The sequence below is a fragment of the Narcine bancroftii genome, chromosome 13, assembly GCF_036971445.1.
Source record: "Narcine bancroftii isolate sNarBan1 chromosome 13, sNarBan1.hap1, whole genome shotgun sequence".
Classification (NCBI taxonomy): Eukaryota; Metazoa; Chordata; class Chondrichthyes; order Torpediniformes; family Narcinidae; genus Narcine; species Narcine bancroftii.
This window is the reverse complement of record NC_091481.1, coordinates 30,895,933-30,919,292: the sequence shown is the minus strand read 5'-3', so window position 1 is coordinate 30,919,292 and position 23,360 is coordinate 30,895,933. Positions and strand designations below refer to the sequence as shown.

The window sequence follows — 23,360 nt, the reverse complement described above, 5'->3', positions numbered from 1 at the left end:
ATTGGAACTATCTCATCTGTCTTCTGTTGTGCCAAGTATTTTACAAGGATTTAGCATTTAAAGGAATCTCACCCACCTGACTAAAATCTACCTAAAGGTAGAACATGATCTTTCATTTGTGAGTTATTTCATTATGGAGAATCAGCATATTGATGTGCAGAGGATACCCATTGGGAGCATGTTTTGAGATGTGTAACAGCTGGTAACTGAGGCTATTTCCAGCAGGGAATCTCCATCTGGAAGATACTGTACTATATATTGTGAACAAGTTAGGATGTCCCTGACAAAGATATGGAGATTGATGTTTGCAGGAAGCTCTCTTCATGAATCAATGACCAAATGGAGGTATATGTTACTTAGCAAGTATGCACTGCAATTTCTACTGCTTTACTCCAGAATGTGTGTGATCCTTCCTAAATAGGTAGAAGTAACGTACAACAATTCCACAGCAAACATGTGTGAACATTAAAGGGCTGTGAACCTCAAACTTGGTTGGAGAAAGGATCTAATTTCACCACTGGAGAATCTGAATTTTAAATACAATGGACTATGCAATGATTAGCTATGACCTTCAGGGAGTGCTCAACCCAAATAAAAGCACAGCTAGTAAGAGGTATTTACAGATATCAATACCCAAGAAAACCTGACTGTATATCAATGAGGAATTAATATTAGATGTGAAATGCTAGATGTAAAATAGATAGGAGAAATCTGCAGCAGGTTGTCTCCCACAGTGTTGGGCTCACTGTGGGTCATCATCGTGGCAATCCCTCGAGGTTGAGGATGACAGACTTCGTTCCATTTTCCACAGAACAAAGACCCCTGTGCATGTAATTGTTTAACATGTACTTAATGTTGCACTCCAAAAAGCACACGATACTTCACAAATCAACCAAATGATTCCAATGGCATGGAAACCATGATGATTGGAGCTGATGGATTTGTTGCAGCCTTCATCCGCCTTTACACATTGAGTTCTGCCTGTTCCACTGTTGAGGTCTTGGTTGGATTGTTCTTTGTCAGGGACCTCACACTCGATGTTACCGCCATGGGTGGCACTACCAGGAGCATGGCTCCAGGCAGCATTGCTCTCAGGATGTCAGTACCACACTAGCCTCTCCACCATGACAAAGTGACAATCTACGAAGAAGACTGTGGGTAGGGGAGCCAACCTGCCCAGAGCTGAGGGTATAGTGGGCTAGGGTCACCGAAGGAATGATATCCTCCACATAGTTTGTGGCACCAGAAGTACCTACAGGAGCTGGAGACAGTGCTAGGGGCTACTGAAGGGAGAACATCCTCCCCATTGTGGGAGGAACGTTGGGTAAGGGTTCAATATTGAATCAGAATTTATTGTCATGAACAAGTCACAAAATTTGTTGTTTTGCTGCAGCGTCACAGTGCAAACATTCATAACCATCTTATAAAAATAAATAAAAATAATTCACAAAAAGTCAATGTCAGGCAGTGTCTTTGATTCATTGATCATTCAGGAACCTGATGGCAGCAAGAAAGAAGCTGTCTTTGCATTGCTGGGTGCTCATCTTCAGGCTTCTGCACCTTTTTCCTAATGGTAGTAGAGTGCAGAGGGCATGATCTGGGTGGTGGGGGTCTTTGAGGAGAGAGGCCACTTTCTTAAGACACCGTCTCTTGTAGATGCCCTCGATGGAATGAAGTCTGGTGCTCGCAATTTAACAACCCTTTGGAGTTTTTTCTTGTTCTGAGCATTGGCAACTCTTTACCAGACAGTAATGCAACCAGCCAAAATTCAGGGCTATGTACATAGATCTGGGAGCACAGTGAAACAGGAGGACATCCTGCCCAGAGCAGGGGGCAAAGTTGGCAGGAGGCTATGAGCTACCTACTGAGATGACCCGGCTCAGAGCTTCAGGAGGACCTGGGGGAAATCACTCTCCACCTACCATTCATGGCTTGACCACTGAGATCGTCAAGCATGTCAAGTTCCTTGGAGTGCACTTGGTGGAGAATCTCCCCTGGTTCCCTCAACACCAGCCCCATGGCCAAGAAAGCCCAGCAGCGCCCTCGACTTCCCACAAAAGCTGAGGAAAGCCCATCTCCCACCCTCACTAGATTCTGAGCATTTGCATCAGTGCCTGGTTTGGAAGCTGTACCACCTCAGACCGTAAGGCCGTGCAGAGCACAGTGGAGTCAGCGGAAAAGATCATGGGGGGGGGGGGGACCCTTTGCCTACCGCAATAAATATTGTGAAGGACTCCTCAGGTGAACTGTTCTGCCATCTGGTAGGCGGTACAGTAGCACTCGGGCCAGTACATCCAGACTGGGCTAGTTTTCCCCCTTTTGCCATCACGATCCCCAATTCTCAGAACATATGTGGACTTTTACTGTATATTTTAACCTCTATTTATGGAAATCTGCTCAGTGGCCCTGGAGAAATACTACCATGCAAATAAAGGTTATGCACAGGAGGATATCCTGCCCAGAGCAGGGAGCAATGTGGGCAGGAGGCTACGGGCCACCTACTGAGATGTCCCTTGCTCAGAGCTCGGGTCCAGTGGACAGGAGTTACCTGCATGGCTGGCAGATCACCGGCGGCAGCCTCATGCGCACGCGCCCCGCACACGAGCGGGCACGAGCTCGCTCCGCGTGAACTCGCTTGGGCGCCTTCCCGAAGCGGCGCTCGCGCCCAGCGATCACTACCTGCGCCGGCCGGGGGAGGAGCCAGTGGCGTCGGGCGCGCGCAGGGACCTCCCCCTCCCTGGCTCGCAGATATGGCGGACTGCAAGTCCGAGTGGCTCCGGCTGCCCAGGTCTTGGTCTCACGGTGTGACCCGGGACGGGCGCGTCTTCTTCATCGAGTGAGTATGGGGCGGTGAAGGGAGGGAGAAAGGGAAAGAGAGGGGAGGAGGAGGAGGAGGAGGAAAAGGGGAGAGGAGGAGGAGGAGGAGGAAAAGGGGAGAGGAGAAGGAAAAGGGGAGAGGAGGAGGAGGAGGGAAAGGGGAGAGGAGGAGGGAAAGGGGAGAGGAGGAGGGAAAGGGGAGAGGAGGAGGGAAAGGGGAGAGGAGGAGGGAAAGGGGAGAGGAGGAGGGAAAGGGGAGAGGAGGAGGGAAAGGGGAGAGGAGGAGGGAAAGGGGAGAGGAGGAGGGAAAGGGGAGAGGAGGAGGGAAAGGGGAGAGGAGGAGGGAAAGGGGAGAGGAGGAGGGAAAGGGAGAGGAGGAGGGAAAGGGGAGAGGAGGAGGGAAAGGGGAGAGGAGGAGGGAAAGGGGAGAGGAGGAGGGAAAGGGGAGAGGAGGAGGGAAAGGGGAGAGGAGGAGGGAAAGGGGAGAGGAGGAGGGAAAGGGGAGAGGAGGAGGGAAAGGGGAGAGGAGGAGGGAAAGGGGAGAGGAGGAGGGAAAGGGGAGAGGAGGAGGGAAAGGGGAGAGGAGGAGGGAAAGGGGAGAGGAGGAGGGAAAGGGGAGAGGAGGAGGGAAAGGGGAGAGGAGGAGGGAAAGGGGAGAGGAGGAGGGAAAGGGGAGAGGAGGAGGGAAAGGGGAGAGGAGGAGGAAAGGGGAGAGGAGGAGGGAAAGGGAGAGGAGGAGGGAAAGGGGAGAGGAGGAGGGAAAGGGAGAGGGAGGAGGGAAAGGGGAGAGGAGGAGGGAAAGGGGAGAGGAGGAGGGAAAGGCGAGAGGAGGGAAAGGGGAGAGGAGGAGGGAAAGGGGAGAGGAGGAGGAAAGGGGAGAGGAGGAGGGAAAGGGGAGAGGAGGAGGGAAAGGGGAGAGGAGGAGGGAAGGGGAGAGGAGGAGGGAAAGGGTGAGCGCGGATGGCAAGGGGGAGGAGGTGGGAAAGGGCAGGCGAGGAGGGTCGACCGGGGCCGAGGGGAGGAAAGGGGAGAGAGAGAGGGAAAGGGAGAGGATGAGGGAAAGGGGCGAGGAGGAGACAGGGGAGAGAGGAGGAAAGGGAGAGGAGGAGTGAAAGGGGAGAGGAGGAGGGAAAGGGGAGAGGAGGAGGAACGGGAGAGGAGGAGGAAGGGGAGAGGAGAGGGAACGGGGAGAGGAGGAGGGAAAGGGAGAGGAGGAGGGAAACGGGAGAGGAGAGGAAAGGGAGAGGAGGAGGAACAGGGAGAGGAGGAGGGAAAGGGAGAGGAGGAGGGAAAGGGAAGAGGAGGAGGGGAAAGGGAGAGGAGGAGGGAAAGGAAGAGGAGGAGGGAACGGGGAGAGAGAGGGAAAGGGGAGAGGAGGAGGTGGAGGGAAAGAGGGAGAGGAGAGAAAGGGGAGAGGCGGAAAGGGGAGAGGAGAAAGGGGAGAGAGGAAAGGGGAGAGGAGGGAAAGGGGAGAGGAGGAAGGGAGAGGAGGGAAAGGGGAGAGGCGGAAAGGGGAGAGGCGGGAAAGGGGCGAGGAGGGAAAGGGGGAGAGGAGGGAAAGGGGAAGAGGAGGGACAGGGGAGAGGAGGGACAGGGAGAAGAGGGAAAGGGGAGAGGAGGAAAGGGGAGAGGAGGGAAGGAGAGGATGGAAAGGGAGAGAGGCCGGAAAGGGGAGAGGAGGAGGAGGAGGAGAGGAGGAGGAGGAGGGAGAAGGAGAGGGGACGGAAGGAGGGGAATAGGGAGATGAATGGGAAAGGGGAGAGAGATGGGGGAGATGAGAGGAGAGCAGAGGGAATGCGGGGCGGCGGGGCAGAGGGTCTGCGGCCGCTTGACAACCCCCGCGATTGACCCCGCCGAGATATTGATCGTGTGTTCTCCCCTTAAGTGGCAGCCCAGCGAACCCCCCCAGCTGCATCCAGCGCCCCGCCGAGGCCGTCCTCACTGGGCACCGTAAGACCGCCCAGGTCACTGGAGAGGCCGCGCGGGTCCGTACACCCCAGTCGGGAGCAAGAACCCGGGACAGCCCAAGGGATGGTCCTGACCCAGGGACCCCAGGGAGGGAGGGCGGGTTCCTGGTCTGAGGCGAGCGTTGGCCGATGCTGGACCCTCGGGATGGGTCCAAGGGCGAGGATCTGCACGGGAAGCCCCCCCCCCCCCCCCCCCCCCGAGTGTGAGTTGGTGTGATTGCATCTCGCCCCGCACCCATCTCCTGGATGTGTGTCTGGGAATCCATTTTCCGTGGTGGGGGGTGGGGGGAAAGAGAGAAGAGATGGTAATTTGTTGCCCTGGACTGGTCTGTCCTGAGCTCAAGGTGCGGCTTGGTGAATACCCCTCCCGTCAGCAGGCTGCCGGGACACCATATGCAGTTCTTTTTTGCTCTGCTGTCCCAATCAAAACAAATGCAAGGGAGGTGGGGGGTGGTGGGGTGTTCATTGTTTCGGATTCCTAAGCCGCCTTCTGTTCCGGACAGATCTACTAACCGGCTGGGAAGAAGGATACACCTTCGAAGGGGCGAGGTATTACATTAAGTGAGTAAATCCATGCCGTCTCTGATGAGTAACTGTGGTACGTGTGCGGCGCTGCGTTGTAAATGCTGGTTGGCTGCGGATCCCAATGTATTTTTTGTTAAATTCGAATCAAGTTGCTTCAACGTGCTTTCCACATTTTTGCGTGCGGTGGGTGTGTCGCGCCAATGCATTTCGACACGGGTTCCAGCAATGATCTGATTGAAATTGGACGTTTGAACGTCATCTGAATTTTAAGCGTGCAGGTCGTTAAGGTCTCTCGTCTGTTTACAAACGAAGAGTGTATCCGACTCGATTATTCCAACTGCAGAGCGCAAGGAAAAGTTCTACCCACGTTCCTTCCTCCTCCCCCCCCCACCTTCTTTCGCCCCTCCCCACCTTCTTTCGCCCCTCCCACCTTCTTTCGCCCCTCCCACCTTCTTTCGCCCCTCCCACCTTCTTTCGCCCCTCCCACCTTCTTTCGCCCCTCCCACCTTCTTTCGCCCCTCCCACCTTCTTTCGCCCCTCCCACCTTCTTTCCCCCCTCCCACCTTCTTTCCCCCCTCCCCACCTTCCTTCCCCCCTTCCTTCCCCCCTCCCCACCTTCCTTCCCCCCTCCCCACCTTCCTTCCCCCCCTCCCCACCTTCCTTCCCCCCTCCCCACCTTCCTTCCCCCCTCCCCCACCTTCCTTCCCCCCTCCCCACCTTCCTTCCCCCCTCCCCACCTTCCTTCCCCCCTCCCCACTTCCTTCCCCCCTCCCCACCTTCCTTCCCCCCTCCCCACCTTCCTTCCCCCCTCCCCACCTTCCTTCCCCCTCCCTACCTTTTTAAAAAAAAAACTGAAATCAAAATGACTAGTTGGAATAAACGCCGAAGGGGAGAGAAAGGATTTGCAACAAAAGCCAATGTCTGGGTTAGGCGTCGATCTGTAATTTAAAAGAAATGCACCTTGGCGTCAACTTGCGACAGCTTCCCTTTACTCAGCACTTTTGAACGCTGGCGTGACGGAAGTTTTGGAGTGGGTGCATGTGCAGTGGAAGCTGAATACTACCTAGCTATTATTCTGCATTAAAAGTTTCAAAGGAAGGTGTCGGGTGTTTTTACTCAGTTTGGGACGTGCTGTTGGGTTGAACGGGTCGAGATTTTGGTAAAAGTTTCCAGAATAGACTTGAAAATTTGTGTATTTTTGTTGTGGTTGTTGCATTAAGCAGTAATAGGCATTGTGCTTGAATCGTTAGTATTAGTTGAGACTTTTTGGGGGGTCATTTTTTCATCAGTTGTGAGTAAGTAAATAAAATGAAATTGACTGTTTTGTGGTGCTGAGATGGTGGTATCTCAGCATGGAAGTGGACACACAAAATGTTAGAAACACCCAGTGAGAAGGCAGGATGTGTAGAATGAGTCTAAAATCCTTCAGTTCTGGCACATTAAACATTTGCTGTTTTTCTTTCCATAGATGTTGCCTGAACTGGTCTTTCCAGCATTTTTGCTTTTATTTCCGATTTCCTGTATCTGCATTTTAAAACATTTTCTTGAAAGTACACTCCTTATTTTTGTGGAGGCAATGATTATATCATGTTAATAGGAAGCTGTCATTTCCAATGAGAAAAGCAGCATAAATTTGATGTGTACACTGAAAAGTATTAAAAGTCATATTTGAAGGACAAACATTTGTGCATTATATTCTGCAAGTTGCTGAGGTTTAAATTTTAAACAGTAACCGGCTCTTCCAGCCCATGAGCCCGTGCCATCTATTTACATCTGATTGACCCACAACCCGTGGTACGGGGTTGGGAGGAAACTGGAGCCCCCAGGGGAATACCCACGCAGATATGGGAGAATGTAGGAATTCTTTACAGAGTGTGCAGGATTTGAACCCCTGTCCCAATCGCTAGCATTGTAACAGCGTTGCACTAATTGCTCTACTAATGGAGCCACCTTCGTTTACTGTGAATAGTTTATCTCCATGTATGTAATCAATAGCAGGATGAATTTGATGGAAAGATTTTAAAAATTGCTACTTTCCAAAAGTTGTTAAACTGCGGTGGATATAGGTTGTTATTGCTTCAAACTGTTAGAACTATATAAAAATTTCAATTTGTAAAATGAGCCATGGAATTTCAAGCTTGGACGTGAACCATATTTTCATTGAATAAGAGATGGGAAGGATCAGATGGGGAAGAATGTCTTGGAGTCATCTCAATTATCAATGCCATCTAAGTTGTCATTCTGGCCTGGTCCCATTTGCTGCTTTTGGTACAAATCATTCTAAAGTTTTCCTATGCATATATCTAAACAAATACCTTTGAATGTTGTAATTGTACCCAGCTTTATAGCTTCCTTTGGCAGCTCTTTCCAGGTACTGAGTGAAAAAGCTGTCTCTCAGACCTTTTTAAATCTCTCCTTTAAACCTTTATATCTTTAAAGCAATGCCTCTTGTTCTACAATCATCTACCAGGGAATTGGACAGCAACCATTCAATTTGTCCATGCCCACATTATTTTCTAAACCTCTATAAGGTCATTCAACCTCCTATGGTCCAGGATTAAAGTTTCTAGTCCATGCAACCTTTCCCTATAACTCAAACCCTTCTAGTCCCAGTAACATCTTTTTAACTTTAGCGATTGATTATTCATTGGGTATTATGGGGTTCAATGCTTGGATAATCTGTATCAATTGTTTGGATGAAGGGACCAGATATAAACCTAGTCAAGATTACTGATGTATGGCAATGTCGCGTGCGCTCTCTCTCTCTCTCTCTCTTTCTCTTTCACTCTCTCACTCTCTCTCTCACACCCCCTTATCTTATTTTCCATGAGAGGTAGGAGTGACTCAGTGGGTCAGGCAGCATCAAAAGAGAGAAATGTTAGGTCAGTATTTTGGCTGAGTCCCTTCATTGAGAATAAAGTGATATCCAGGGTGTGGGGAACGTTGGGGAGGAGCTAAGAGGTGATGAGGGTATTGGAGAGATGGAGAGGGACCACTGGGATGATGGTGAAGGTTTAGAGCAGTGGTTCTAAACCTTTTTCTTTCCACTCATATCCCTCTTTAAGCAATCCTTAGGCCACGGGTGCTCTATGATTGGTAAGGGATTGCTTAAGGTGGGATGTGAATGGGAAAGAAGACTGAGAATCACTGCTCTAGACCCAATTGTTTCTGAAATATTTTGCTTGAGAAAAATGGTCCACTGGCCCATTTCCTTGGGAGTTGTGAAACAGTGCACATAATGAGTCAATCAAGTACGATTAAAACAGTGGTTTTCAAATTTTTTCTTCCACCCCACATCCCACCTTAAGCAATCCCTTACTAATCACAGAGCACCTATGGCATCGGCAAGTGTGATGTGAGTGGAAAGGAAAAGGTTGAGAACCTTTAGAGAAAAGTGAGAATGGACATGGGCAAAGAAGAGATAGAAACCGTGAAATCAGACCGAGGTGTGGGTTAAATTGGAAACATTAATCTTCTTGCTATTGGGTTTGAGGCGGTCCAGGAGGAATATGATGTCTTATTCTTAAAGGATATGTTTATTCTCACCTTAGCAATGGATGAAGCTGATCACAAGCATGTGTTGGAATGGTGAGGGGAATTAAATGGTTAGCAACTAGGATTTCTAGCATGGACACACAGGCAATCTATCATAGGGTCATTTCTATCAAATAACATATTGCCTCATTTGACCTACCTTTTGCACTGAGAATAATAAGACCATCGAGCCTAACTGCAATAATGGTCTAAATTAGATAGCAATTCTAAAGTGCATGCATGTGTGGTTAAATGTAGAAATCTGAAGGTTGTAGAGTGAGTTATCTTTCCTCCTCATTACCTCTAATAGATTCATCCTGATGGACTTGGCAATGAAATCTAGGCAAGATTGTGAATGTAATTATACATTAAAACTGGCAGGAAAAAATGGAACAAATTTATGAATTTTCAGTAATATGATCAATTATTAATGCTGTCAAACAACCTTTCTGTTCCTGAAACATTTATAGTCAGGTGTGATTCCATCAGTTTAAAAAAAAATCTATCTTAAACTTCTTCCTCAATCCTCATTTTGCTCACTCTTAATGGTGATTTGAATTCCATTTGCAATTCCTGGTTCATACTTCCTAGTTTAGATCACATGTCCCAATGACACCTGAAACTGGCTGAAAGTCTCATTTTATTGGACTGTTTGCAGCTCCACAGATCCCCTGTAGAGGATGCCAAATTGGATCGGATGCCAGATTAGAAGATGCCTCTGCTCAAAGGCCTGCAAAAACATTTGTGCCAACTACCGAGCACATTGAACAAAAAGTGCCATTGGGTCTTTGTGGTTGTACCATGATAGAAAACGATCATTTTTTTTTAAAGTCGTTGAACAGGAGAGTCTGCAAACACTGAGAATTTAGTGGAATGCATGAAAATGCTGGAGAGACTTAACAGGTTATACAGCATCTATAGGAAGTAAAGGGTAACGAATGTTTTGGACAAAACATTTGTTACCCTTTACTTTCTATATATGTGCTGTGACCTGCTGAGTTTCCATAGCACGTTTGTGTACTCCATTCCATATTTTTTTTACTGTCCTCAAAACACATTGTTTCGGATTAGTTATTTGAGCATGCAATGCAATGTTTTAGATCTCAATTAAAGGCATTAAAAGTTGTGGGCTTTGACATTTTTATTGGCTAGTGTTTCTGAAATATTGCTCATTAATATATGTAGCTTAGGATATGATTGTTTGTTTAACCAACCTACTGCAATAATATTTTAGTGGATCATAATTTCATGAAGTATTGTCAAATCTTGGGGCATGGTGGTTAAATTACTGGAGAGTTGATCTGGAGATAATAGTTTGGTAGGTGAGGATGTTAAATGCAAGAAAATGATTAAATCTAGAATAACCTGCTTAAATTGGTAATGACAGCTAAGAAATTGCCAGAAGTTTGTGAAACCCTTTTTTTAAAAAACTGATTTGACAATAAAAAGGTGTGGGGGGGGGTGGGGGGGGGTGGCGTGTCTTCTATTTTTTTTAGAGGGTTGTAAATCCCTGGAATTCTCCAAACTGGAAAGTTGTGGAGGCCGATAACTAGAGGTACTTTAAAGTGAAGGTAGATACATTTGAAAAGAATGGGATTGAGGGATGTGGGGAACTGGAGCAGATGAGACGAGGCCTATGGCATATCAGCAAAAATATTGAATGATAGGGTAGGTTTGAGGGGTCAAGTAGCCTCCTGAATTTTTTGTATTCACCATCTAATTGTAACTCCTAAGCAATCAATGTTATTGATTATTAACTGCGCTCTGAAATAGCTGGGAAGGTACAAAATCCTGGGGAATCTACGCGTGTGTAATGAATGCTGGTTTAACCAATGATGTTTACATCTGATAATGACAAAAACAAATTATAATCATTTTTTCAAATGCTCGTGTTTGGAACTATAAAATAGTTTATGAAGCATCGTGCACATGTGTTTTTCAACAATGGACTAATATTAGTGCTATGTAAGTGGAATGAAGGTCAGTTTGTTCTTAAAGATCTCATGCCACAATTAAATGAATGTCTAGATATTTTAATAAAAGTAGCTACCTGCACATATTTACAGCTCGCTCTTGTGGTGAAATTAAGGTGTCAGGGTACAATCTTGGGGCATGGTGGTTAAATGATCTGGAGATATAAGTTTGGTAGGTGAGGATGTTAAATGCAAGAAAATGATTAAATCTAGAATAACCTGCTTAAATTGGTAATGACAGCTAAGAAAATGCAGCACTCCCCCCATATTGTTAATAGATTGGAATATATAGCAGCTCAGAGAAACACCAAAAGCTGCAGATGCTGGAATCTTGTGCACATCAAGAATTGCTGGAGGAACTCAGCAGGTCAGACAGCATCCATGGGTAGAAATGGTCAGTTAATATTTTGGGTCGTGACTCTCCATAGTAGGTCATGAATCTCAGTAAAATGTGGAAACTGAATCATGCATTTTACTTTGCCATGCAAAGGTGTTTTAGGATAATGATTTTAGGTATCACTTGAATCAATTAGACTCCATTGTAAGTATTTTAAGGTGTTTATTTTTAGTATATTGTTAAATAGTCAGTTTTGAAATCTTTAAGTATCTGTACTCCATAAATTTTACAACCGCTGTTATTGCCCTCTGCAGAAAACTGCTAGTAAATAGACTGGGATTCACACAAACCAGCATTAAGGCTATTTGACAAATTAGTTTATATGGTTCCTATAACAATTGATTCAATGTAGATTCATTCCATCTGCAGACCAATCCACACGCAGTGTAATTGTATTACAGAGGCAATAGTCCTCATTGAGTTTAGAATTTAGTTTGACCATGTGTCAGGCCAGTTGAAGACGGAGTTTGTCCTTTTACAGTTTCAAATTCTTATTCAGAAACCTGGTTGCAAAGACTTTTGCTTGCACTCCAGAGTGTTCTGCAGTCTAAAAGGAGCACTTTTAGTGAAACGTTAAATCAAGGCTCTTCTATGTTTCATATGGTGTGCAAGATCCCATGGCACTATTGAAAAATGGAAAAATTCCTTTTGGGATAATGTTCTTCCCTACCAGAGTAAATACTTTCGATCTTCTAATTATCATCCTTTAATAAGAGCATTTTAGAGCTGATGGTAGCAATGGGAATTGTAGGTAAGTAGAACCATTGCTGGAGATGCAGTGGCCAGAGTAGAATAAAGATGAAGAATGAATGTTGGAAGATTCTGTGATTCAACATTTTTGAGTTGCAGCATGTTTGTAGATATGGGGTGGGGGGGGAGTAGGGGAAAATACCATTGTTGCATGGTAAATAAACTGATTGGGAGAATAGGGGAAAATACCATTGTTGCATGGTAAATAAACTGATTGGGAGAATAGGGGAAAATACCATTGTTGCATGGTAAATAAACTGATTGGGGAAATTAAAAATGGAAAGGATAGGCAACATGAACTTTGGGGGGAAAAAACATCATGTGAATTGGGATTGGAACACTGATTTCATCCCTGTCAAGTCGAGGGAACCTTCGTAATATTCTTGCCTTTGCATATTAGCTTAGAGGTTGGACTGTGAGAAGTTTTGTTGGAGTTGGCCAAAGTACATGAGTCTTGAACAAAGTGAATTTGGGAAAGCCACTTAATGGAAATGGGGAAAAAAGCTGAAGAAAGAAAATAAAGAAAAATGCTGGAAATACTCAGCAGATAAGGTGGCATCTGGTGAGGGAGGAATAGAGCTTTCATCAGATCTGATGAATCTGAGCAGAGGAGTGGAGTTGATTAATATATCAGCAGAAGTTATTAAGTGGCCCATGAGAAGGAAAGAGAAGTTCTTAAATGGATGGTCTGAATCTTAGTGACAAAGGATAGTGAATGAATATGGATTACTGAATAAATTTTTCATCAACTACATGACTTGTACTTTGGACACGTGAAGACTATAATCATGGCAGATGAGAGTGAAATACTTCTTAATAAAGAGTCTCGTAGAAAGTTTTAGAACAAATCCATAGTCGCAAGAATAATGCGGAGAATAGAGGGATGTAAAGAGAATGTGTAGTGAAGATTTGGGCTGTGGAGTTGAAAGTTGTGTATTTTTTTATCATGAATGTCTGCAACAGGAAATGGGTGGGGATGGCAGGACCCCCCCCCCCCCCCCCACCCATTATAGTCCATTAGTTAGTGATAAGGTGGAGAAGTGGTATAGGAATTGTGCAGTTGTAGCTCTGCAATGGGTATGAGAGCTTTTATGGAGGTTTATAGTGGCTTTGGCTTCAGAGGAGTGTGCAAAGATTTCTGAAGTAGATAGCAAAGAATGCTTAAGTAGATAATGATATAACTCAGGATGAGTCTTTGAGGCAGCAGAAACAGAAAGAATCAAAGTATCTGGGGTGAAACAGGGTAGATAACAGAAAAAGAAAGGTGATGAGGTTAAGGCAAGGTGAAATCTTCAAATGTATGGAGAATACCAGATGAAGGTTTTGAGCCAAAAGTTGTAACACCTGCATGCAAGTCCATCCATGCAAATAAATAATATTTGATTATTCTTTGGTTCCTAGCTTGGAAGCAATGCGAGTCTTTGGAGAATGGTGAGTCATTTAGTGCAAAATATCAAAATTGTTAATGAAGCTGGGACTTTGCCTATCAAAGTTTGCAGATAGTCAGTAGCCACTTTTGGGACACAAATTATGATGAAATCATTACTTTTTCTATTTTTGGAATTTTATTAGAAATACCACTTTGCTTTTATTAGGGTAACCCTTCAGTGATTGATTTTTCTGCAGCATGTGCCTTGATATTCACAGATGAAAGAGCAGGTTAGATTTATGTAGGAGTAAAACACAAAAGTCTGTTTCCACTGTGATGGAAATAAAAACACAATGATGGAGAAAATAGGCAGGTCAAACAGTGTACTTTATGTAGCAAAGATAGATAACCAACATTTTGGGCACCATTTTGTTCGGATGCCTGTCTACATTTTGTTCATAACTTAATGAAGTGGTCACACTCGAAACATTGGTTATGTATTTTTATCTTTGCCATAGACCTGCTGAGTTTCTCCAGTGTTGTGTTTTTACTGTGTTAGAAAATGTAGTTTTGTAGATTCATGATCATTTCAACCCTAAACTCATTTGACATATCCATTTGATATTGCCCTTCTCTAAACAGTTGGCTGAATTTGTGCATCAGGGTTGGAGTTACTAGGATGCCAGATCTTTTGGCTGCTTTGTGAACCTGAGTACAATTTTTGATTGCAACCAGCACTGCAGTAGTGCAGCTCTGTGACTGAAATGTTATCTTAAGATCTGTTTGGAGTGGGGAAAGAAACCAGTGCAGGAACATCTCTTGTTTTCATTGGAATAAAAAAGGATTCAGCTGCAAATTTCGAGGAACAAGCTAAAAATAAAACTGAAGCATGGGACCTCTGCTAGGCGAAAAACCCATCAGTCAGACTCTCAATGTACGGTTAAATTGGTTTCTTCCAAGATGGCTGTATTAGTGAGTTTATTACTGCATAAAAGGCAGTAGATTAGGAATTCCAGAAAGGAATTGGTTTAAGGTGGGATGTGATGATCAATTCATCAAATGATATGTGTTTAAATCCTCAGTCTTTTCATCAGGATTTATTCCTCAGAAAGGCTACCCTTTATCATGGTTGGTTGCCTTCAAACTGCTTTATATTACTGATGTTGAAGGCTATTTTAGCTAATTTCTGTAACACAAATGGAAATGCTGGATTAATTCAGTAGGTCAAGAAGCATCTGTGGAAAGAGAAACTAGGTGACCTTTTGTGTCTGAGACTCATCAAATGTTCAGTGGCTGAGTTCATTCAGCAATTTTGTTGTTTCAGATTTCGTTTTTTTTTTAATTTGTAGATGGTTTGCTAAAAATGGAAACAAGATGCTGGAAATTCTCATAAGGTCAGGCCACATACATGGGAAGAGAAACAGATAGCATTTCAGGTCATAGACCTTTTCTCAGAAATGGGAAGGAGAGAAACGATGCTTGTTAAGTTTCAGAGAAAGTGGGAGATAGAGAATGTTTGTGATAGGATAAAATCAAGATGATCATGGGGATAAGGTGCAACTCTTTTCAATGAGTGAACGGGAGCAGTTAGCGAGTGAGATGTCAGAGATATGAAATGCAGTTCAGGCTGGATATGCCCTTCCAGAGGTCAAAAGAAGAAATAAAAGCTAACAAACCTAGCCAATATCCAGGATGGAGAACTGCAACAGACAGAAAAATTGAGTTACCTGAGGTTGCAGAATTTGGTATCGAGTCCAGAAGAATGCAACGTGCCAGGATGGGATGTGAAGTACTGTTCCTCAAGCAATGATTGGGGCCCTCTGTAACAATGCAGAGGGCCACAGATTGACAGGTCAGGGTAGGGATGGGAATTAAATAGGAAGCTGTTGATTAAACACAGTTGCTTCCGAAATCAGTTACCCACTCTGAACTGGTTTTTCCAATGAAGAAGTGATCACACGGTGAACACTGAATACGATGCACTGAATCGGAAGATGTGCAAGTGTGTCACAGCTTCGACTGGAAAGATTGGTTCTCTGGATGGTGGAAAGGGGAGAAGTGAAAGGATAAGTTGCATTGCTTGTGATTGCAAGGGAAGGTGCTATAAGAAAATGATTGATGGGAAAGGAAGAACGGTCCCATGTGAATTCCAACTGCCCAAAGAACCCACGGTTACAACAGTAGCTCTGAACTCTTGGTGTAATGGATTGAATATTGATTGCTATTTTGTAATAGGAGGTCATGTACCAGGGGCAAAAGGTTCTAAGAGACTTGTGAAGCCATGAGTTACCCCTGAAAATAATATGCAAAGTAAAACTAACCCAGTTGTACTTTTCTCCGAAAAAAGAAAATCAGTTGGGGAAAACTTGTGTGAACTGATCCAAGAGGCTTGAAAACTGTGTTAACATTCAAAATACAGTACTTTGTGGAGTATAACTAAAAACATTTATATTTTCTTCTTAAAAAAAATCACATTGGCAAACATTCAGGTGAGCTACTTGCCCCTATGCATCTGATGTACAAATTTGCATTTTGAATTCCCCATGATCAAATTGCAATTTCAGTCCTAAATAGCAAGGTCACATGTGGCCGTTTGTTCTGCATAGGAGAACCAAGGACGAAGCCTAAACTGACCAAGCCATGTCCCCAGCTATCAAGGTTCTTCAAGGCGTTGAATGTTTCAAATACAGTATTCATAAACATTTAAAAACTACTTTTGAATTTGATTTTTAAAATAGTAACCATTGAAGGATTAACCAGAATGAAAGGACTAAGCACTGGAATAATTTAAAGTCCGTTACTAAAATCCTTCCCTCACTAAAATAAAACAAGTCACTTCCTGCACCAGCCCCAACTTGGTGTCTATTGAGGAATTGCTGTCAGTTTTATTGCTGGAACTTCAGGAAGGCCATTTGAACGTAATTGGGTAATCATTGGAAATGACTGGCTTCAGCATGTCTGCCTTTGCTGGGTCAATGCTAAATGTTGCATTTCCATGGAACTTCCAGGTTTTTTTCCAGTACGTCTTGCATGAATCAACTGCTTCCGCTTGTTTTGGATGCCTTGTTCCTCGAACGATGAGGCTTTGTGCACAGAACATTTCAGGAAGCAACATTATAATCCCATATAAAATACTGCATGAAAGATGATTTTACTGTTGATTTCATATTTTGCAACTTCAACTACAGAAGCCAAAAACCTGATTTGTTTTGCCTTTCCCAATATGTACTGCATGCACATCCTTCATGAAGGACTAACAATTTGACGAAATTTGTTTCTTAACCCTTTCAAGAGTTGGACCTTCTGTTTTAATAGACCAAAACTTGGAAGACTAAGAATAAAGGATATGGGAAAGTGATGCACATCTTTTGTTGATCAGCAGGGACCCATCTCTTTGGCTGTGTGGTCGTTTGCAATTGCATTTTAAAGGGAAGATGATGTTGTGAGCACTTTTGGTAAACTACATGAAGCTCTGAAAGACTTTTTCTCTGCTTGGCTTTCAGCTCACTTTTCTGTTCATTTAATCATAGGTTTTTTTTGCACCATGAAGATCTTGTAAATGTGGTAAATATGAATTGTTGTCTGTGCGGTTATTGGTAAGGTCAATCTATAGGTATCTACTGTACCATCAGTCATTTAGTTGTGAAAGTCAGAATTGGGTCCAGGCTGAGGAATGCAAAAACTAGGATTTCCAGTCAGGAAGCAGTCCAGTGAACCTTCTGTGGAAATGTGTATGTAGACTAGGTTAGACTAGAACTGGTTGTAATCCTTTACAAAAATCTTCCCAGAATATTGGAAGATTATAAGTGTACTTGGGGTCTTGTGAAGAATCATCAAGTGGACAAGATAGTTGGATATATAAAAAAAAAGAGGGAAAATGCCTGACATTGTTTGACAGGAATGAGTATACTTGAATTGCATTGACTTTGTTCTATTCTTGCTACTGTTTTCCAAGACCTCCAGGTTTTGCAAACATTCTGTAATTAATTTTATCTGCATGCTTTGGGGAATTTTCAGGCCGAGGAAAGCAACAGCACCATAGTGCACCTCGTCAGCATCTCGAGACAGTGCGGTTGCTTGTGGTCCGCTTGTAATTCTTTCTGAATGGCAATATTTTCACTTGTTCTGTCAGTTATGGGGTTTTCATTGTCATAGTGTGTGTGATCTTCTTCCCTGCAGAAACTAATTGAGTATATCCAGAGAATATGAGGTAGGAATTGGAGCACATCTTCCCTTTTCTCCAACATTTTTAATGGGTGGCAACCACATGAACACTCATTTCTCATTTTCTTACTTTCACACTGATGAGCTCCAAGTAAACTGGATATTTCATCGATGCTTTCCCTTCAAGTGTTCACATCTTCTTTCACTGTGCACATTTGAAATTTGTTTTGCTTCCTATATCCTGTAATGATAGTGATCATGGTTGCAAGGCAACTAGCAATGCCTTACTGATTGATTATACTTGGCTGCCACCAGAGGCTGACACAGAGCAGGAGATACTCAGTATGCAGATCTGTAATGGAGACTTGCAGCCTCATATGCTGTTCATATCAACTTTAAAGTAAATAACCTTTTCCTTCATCTATGTGTTGTCTAAGAACTCGTACATATAAATACAAGATGAAACATATCCAACTTTTCCTTCTCTGTATATCCTGTTACTACCTTAATATTATTGTGACTTTGGTATCATTTGTTGACCTGCCCACAGGGAACTCTTAAGGGGCCAGTAGAGGAAGGAAGCTTCGATTCTTTGGTTTCAATGGCATGGAGGTAAATTGCAATTTGATTGTGATATTTAAAATATCTAAAGGTGACTAGGCCATTCTCAAGATACCAGTTAACATCAGTTTCATGCAAAGGATTTGTTTGGGGTAGCAACTTACTGGAGGTAGCCTTGCTCTTTAGTACAGAATCATCAAGTCAGAAATCTTTGGGGTGGATTCGATGTCAGATCTAAGAAAAAGGAAAACAAAAATAAACTATCTAAAAAAAAAAAGTGTTTCTGATTAACTGCACCACTTGGTTTCCGTGTATTGATACTGAAAAGTGCTGATAGTTGCAGACAGCAACTGGCTCACATATATTTTCTTTATAAGAATTGTATGCTTTTTAACTTTTTTTGGAGGGGGGGGGAAAGCACTTGTTCAAAGCACTAAATTTTGATTGTGGTTGTTACAGTGTGAAATATACTAGAGAATATAAGATGTGATATTGAGCTGGGTCTTGCTGGTGATTGCCGGTAGTTCAGTTGAAACTGCCATAGATGTCAGATACGCTAACACACTTTTTGCGATTACTCTTGACATTTTAGTAATCTATGTACTGCTACTTTTGTTTGGAACAGCACACTTCCTATTCTATTTTGTGAAATTATTTTATTAATTTTAGGACCAGAGTGGATATATTTTTTAAAATTTAGTCTCATCAGGGAGGATTTAATCTTTTGTAATCTACTTCCTCTTTCCTCAGTCAAAGCAGAGTAGTCACTCTCCTTTATTATAGCCTTCAGTAATTTTTTGATAATCAGGGTGCATCTTGTTGGAATATAGTTCCTTGGTTTAACAATCACTTTCTAAAATGTCAGTGATTTATTTTCAGTTTAAAATAACAGTTCTCAAATTAAGAGAACTTGGAAGGTCACAGGAGATCTGCATTGTTCTTCAGAATGCTGGAGAACAGCCGACCATTCCTAAGCATTGCTGCTCTCCAGTATGTTACTTGCCTTCCTTGTGTTATTTGTTCATTGTGATAACTCCCCATCCTTAAATCAACATTAAAACCCCCTTGGTCGATGTCGTGTGCTCTTTATCTCCGATTTAAGCACTGTTTTATTCAGTAGATCTGTCATGTATGGATTTGTAATTTTTCATGGGCTCCATGTTGCTCTTGATAACACTCATTTCTAAGATGATTGTAAAATATTTTGGTGGTGTTGTTATTACTTCATTTTGTTGTCCTTTTGCAATCTTTTATAGGTTATCTGTACTTGGTAACTCTTTCAGTCATGAGAATTTGGCTAGGTCTTGTATTATTTGTTTCTTTGAGTTTTCTCTTTTTGTTTTGATGTTCGTGGCTGTCCTCTTTGGGAAGCTTTTTTTGTCCTGAAAACTGTTTCTGAATCATGTTGACTTCATTTTTTTTTTGCTCAACCTCCCATCTTTAACGACCTTTTCACTCATGCCCTGGTTTATTCTGTTTGTTGTGGTTGGTGTCCATTGCGTTGCATGATGCCGGACATCTTTATCTCAATCTCAAAATTTTGAGTTCATAATTTTTTCCTTTTAATATATGACAGCTGAATCAAGTTCCAAACTAGCTGAAATTGACTCACTTCTACATCAAATGTAGCATTCTCCCTTTTGATTTTGTTGAATAATTTTGTGGAAAGCTATGACTATATTCTCTTTGGGAAATTCACAGCATTTCCAGCATGAGCTTGTTTGATTAATCTCTAGAAAATTTTAAGATGAGTGTCTGCATTAACATTCTGATACCCTCACAAGCTGCTACTACGCACAAATTCCTCTACAAACTGAAATACCTCTTCTTCTATTGTAAAGTTTCTTCTGTAAAGTTCAAATGAGCATTTCTCAAAGAGATGTTCATTCTTTACTTTGCACTTCAGTTTCCTAGAAACTTTAGTGTGCAGGGCAACAAGCTAAAGAAAAATCTCTCGATTTCATAATGGAAAATTTCTTGGCACACAAGCCCCAATTTTTTTGTCTTTGTTTTATTAAATACCCCTTGCAGCAATATCTTTTAGCAGAATTGTTTCTATTGATTAGAACTATTTTAGTTGGAGCCATGTTGGTTGCCTTGAGATGCTGCATTTCAGTCTACTTTGACAATTTTCCCACCATTTAGTAACATGAACATTTGCTTTCTGCCTCTTGGCTTTAATTATGAAATGGGTCAGTCTCAGAGACTAATTCCTAAAGATTTATTTTACTGATAATTATTGTATTTTGAAATTATAAGAGGATCGTAGAAAGCAAGATGAACACCTTTGATCTTTTTGTAGTTGTGTAAATTTATCACAATATTGCGCTGACAATTAGGAAAACAGATCAACTGTTTTATCTGCTTGCACCCATTTAATTTTTAATTGCTTATTGTGAATTAATTTAGGATCAAAACTTGGGAGAACATATTGATATTTTTTGGGAAATGAGCCTGACTTTATCCATTTGTGGTATTATTCATCATCTGAAATGCCATTTCATCAGAAAATGATTTGAAAGGAAGCTGATTAAATGCTCTTTTTGTCTGGGGAAACAATTCATGCAAAAGTGAGGGTCTGATGGTGGAAAATTGTTGGCTCTGATGTAAATTATGTAATTGTTTTCACAGTAAAGCCTCTGACACTATGCTTTCAAGTGTGATGATGTCACTTGTAAGGGAAAAGTTTTAGATTTCATTTGGCAGGAAAGGATGAGGTACAAGCAATAGCTACACACATTTAGCTCAGTTGTGATCTCTGAACCTAATGATGAAATTATAAATCCTTTTCTATGATTGGCATTTCTGGCATGCAGTATGGTATTGGGTCCAAGATTTTTAAGGTCTATTGTAAAGGTTTTTGTTTCATTGCTAAGGCTGAGGCAAGATGGAAATGGTTAATCATGAATAATCAACAAAGAGTCCGAGAATTATTATTTTGCAGTTGTTTTTTTTTAATGCAGCTCAGCTATAATTTTTAATTAGTTCATCCTGCAGATGAATCTGGACATTTATCATGCACGAGTTTGCCCTGCACTCTGAAGCAATGTGTGACGCAGTAAAAGGAACAGCTCTACTTCGAATAAATAAGTAAATTCTCTTTGTATTCCATGGTACTGAAGGATTGTACCCACAGTTAATTATAACATTGTGTGACCCTGTGGTTTTTTTTTAACTGCCTAAACTATAAACTAGTGATCCTTTGTGCATTTCGTTTATTCTGTGATAATGTCATATCTGGCTCCCAATAGGAGAGAAAGACTGCCCATTCCCTTTTTTAAATAAACAAATGTTTTGTGTAACAATTTTTGCTGTGGGCTGTGTTAACATTGAACTTAAAACAAGTGCCTAAATTAAGAAACAACAGGAAGTAGAATAGTTCTAAATAATGGAAAAATAGATTTGAGTTGTAATATGACTTACATCCAGGATTACTTTTAGAACTTCCAAATTTGCGCCACATGAGATCTTACTCTTGGTATATTAAGTTAATTGTTGATTTACAGTTGCAATGTAACTTAATTGACTTTATGTTTGAGTCAAGAAGATGTATTTAACAGCTTGCTGAGTATTTGTACACTATGAAGCAGGAAGAAGGTATAAATTGAGTCAGAATTGTACATTTAATACATTGTTTGTATCTAGCATTTTCTAATTTTGCAAGTTATTTTGTATTCACTCTCCCGTTCAAAATCAGAGCTGCATAAACCAAAAGTGAATAGATTCCACTCTTTGATGCAATATTTATCTCAGTTGTTCACTTTCTTTTGGAATTTAATAATCAAATTACTTGAAATCTTTTTGATTTTGAGCATCTGGTGGTGATTTCTAACCAAAATTGCAAGATAATAAACATCATGAAATATTTAAAAATATTTTGCTCAGTTAAAGTTTAAATTTTGCCTTGGTATTTATAAGAATATTGATAGAGGGACTTGTGGCTTCACAACCTCTCCCTCAATGACTGCAAGACAAAAGAGTTCGATGTAGACTTCGGAAGCTACTCTCTGACCCCTGTTAAATTTCTAAGTTTAAATTTATTTGAGACTGCATACATAATATTACATACAACTGAGATTTTTTTTTACTGCGTGTCAGGCAGAATTTGTATTTTTAACACTGCTGAGGTGGAGATGGTAGAAAACATTAAAGTTCCTATTAGTAACCATCCCCAGTGACTTTCCCTGGTCCAGCCTTATCTGTGGAATGGCCAAGAAAACAGACCAGCATCTCAATATACTCAGAAATCTGAGGAAAGTTGGCCTGTCACCTGCATCCCTGAACAACTTCTATAGGTTTATACCATTAAAAGCATCAAATCAAGGTACACCATTATGTGGTAAGGGAACTACTTCACCCATGACTGCAAGATACCATGGAGGGTTGAGAAAGTGCATCCCACTTCCTTCTATTGACTCCATCTATAAACCTGCTGCTTTGGGAAAACTTACTAACATATTAAAAGACTCGTACCACCCTGGCCGCAATCCGTTCACCTCCCCACCAAAGTCAGGAAGAAAACACACAGCACTAGATCCAAGGACAATTCTTTCCTGTTATCATTGACTCCTGAATGAATCCAAAATGGTGAAATTATGTTGCCTTTGCTGCGCACCAAGTGATCTCTTTCTTTCTCTCTGTAACTCTAGACTTTTGTACTGACTCATATTCGTCGTTCCTAGGATGAACCGTTGTTTGGTCTGTTCCATGCTGCACTTTGGTGCCAAGTGACCTTGAACTTGCAAGTTATAACAATGTTCCCTTGTATTCAGAGAGCGTTTCAAGATCACGTTGCTGTTTGAAGGTTTCAAAATAACTGTTCCAATGCATTTTTTTTCCATCTTTCTCAGTTTTGTATTTCTAACATTTGCAGGATTTTGAATTTCACAGTTAATTTTCATTTCGTTTTTATTCTTTCAATACTGGATTACCATGTTTGAGTATGTATTTTATTCAGTAACTCTAAATTCTGAAAGCAGAGTACAAAGCTAATTTTGTTTTAAGACAGCGAATTGACGAAACTGTTCAATATTTGATGCACGAGGTGACAAAGATGGGATTGTGTGGGAGGAACAACTTTTTATCCCTGAGAGCTTGAGGCTAAGTTTATGTTTGTAAATAACAAGTTCTTTTCATCTGTCCAAATTGTACTTTTTTGACATTCAGTTCTGGATGATCAGAACTTCCCTTTCAATGAAATGTTGGGAAGCCATTGTTTTCATTTGCTGGCTCAAACCGTTTCCCACTTTTCTGTGGTGATGGTTTGACATTGTTCACAACCTTCTTTCACAACTGTTTTCAAC

General features: G+C 42.1%; 1 protein-coding gene across 7 annotated transcripts in view; it reads left to right on the top strand.

Annotated features, from left to right (window-relative positions):
* The window catches only part of plekha5 (pleckstrin homology domain containing, family A member 5), a 429,638-nt gene that overhangs the window by 188,479 nt on the left and 217,799 nt on the right, over positions 1 to 23,360 (top strand). For 4 of the 7 annotated variants that reach the window (XM_069908665.1, XM_069908664.1, XM_069908662.1 and 1 more), the window contains exons 3-4: positions 5,288 to 5,345; positions 13,365 to 13,394. In XM_069908665.1, coding sequence (XP_069764766.1) covers positions 5,288 to 5,345; positions 13,365 to 13,394 — 88 coding nt within the window. Of the gene's footprint in view, positions 1 to 5,287; positions 5,346 to 13,364; positions 13,395 to 18,046; positions 18,109 to 23,360 lie in introns of those variants that run through there. The other 3 variants (XM_069908666.1, XM_069908663.1, XM_069908667.1) reach the window with 2 other exon arrangements.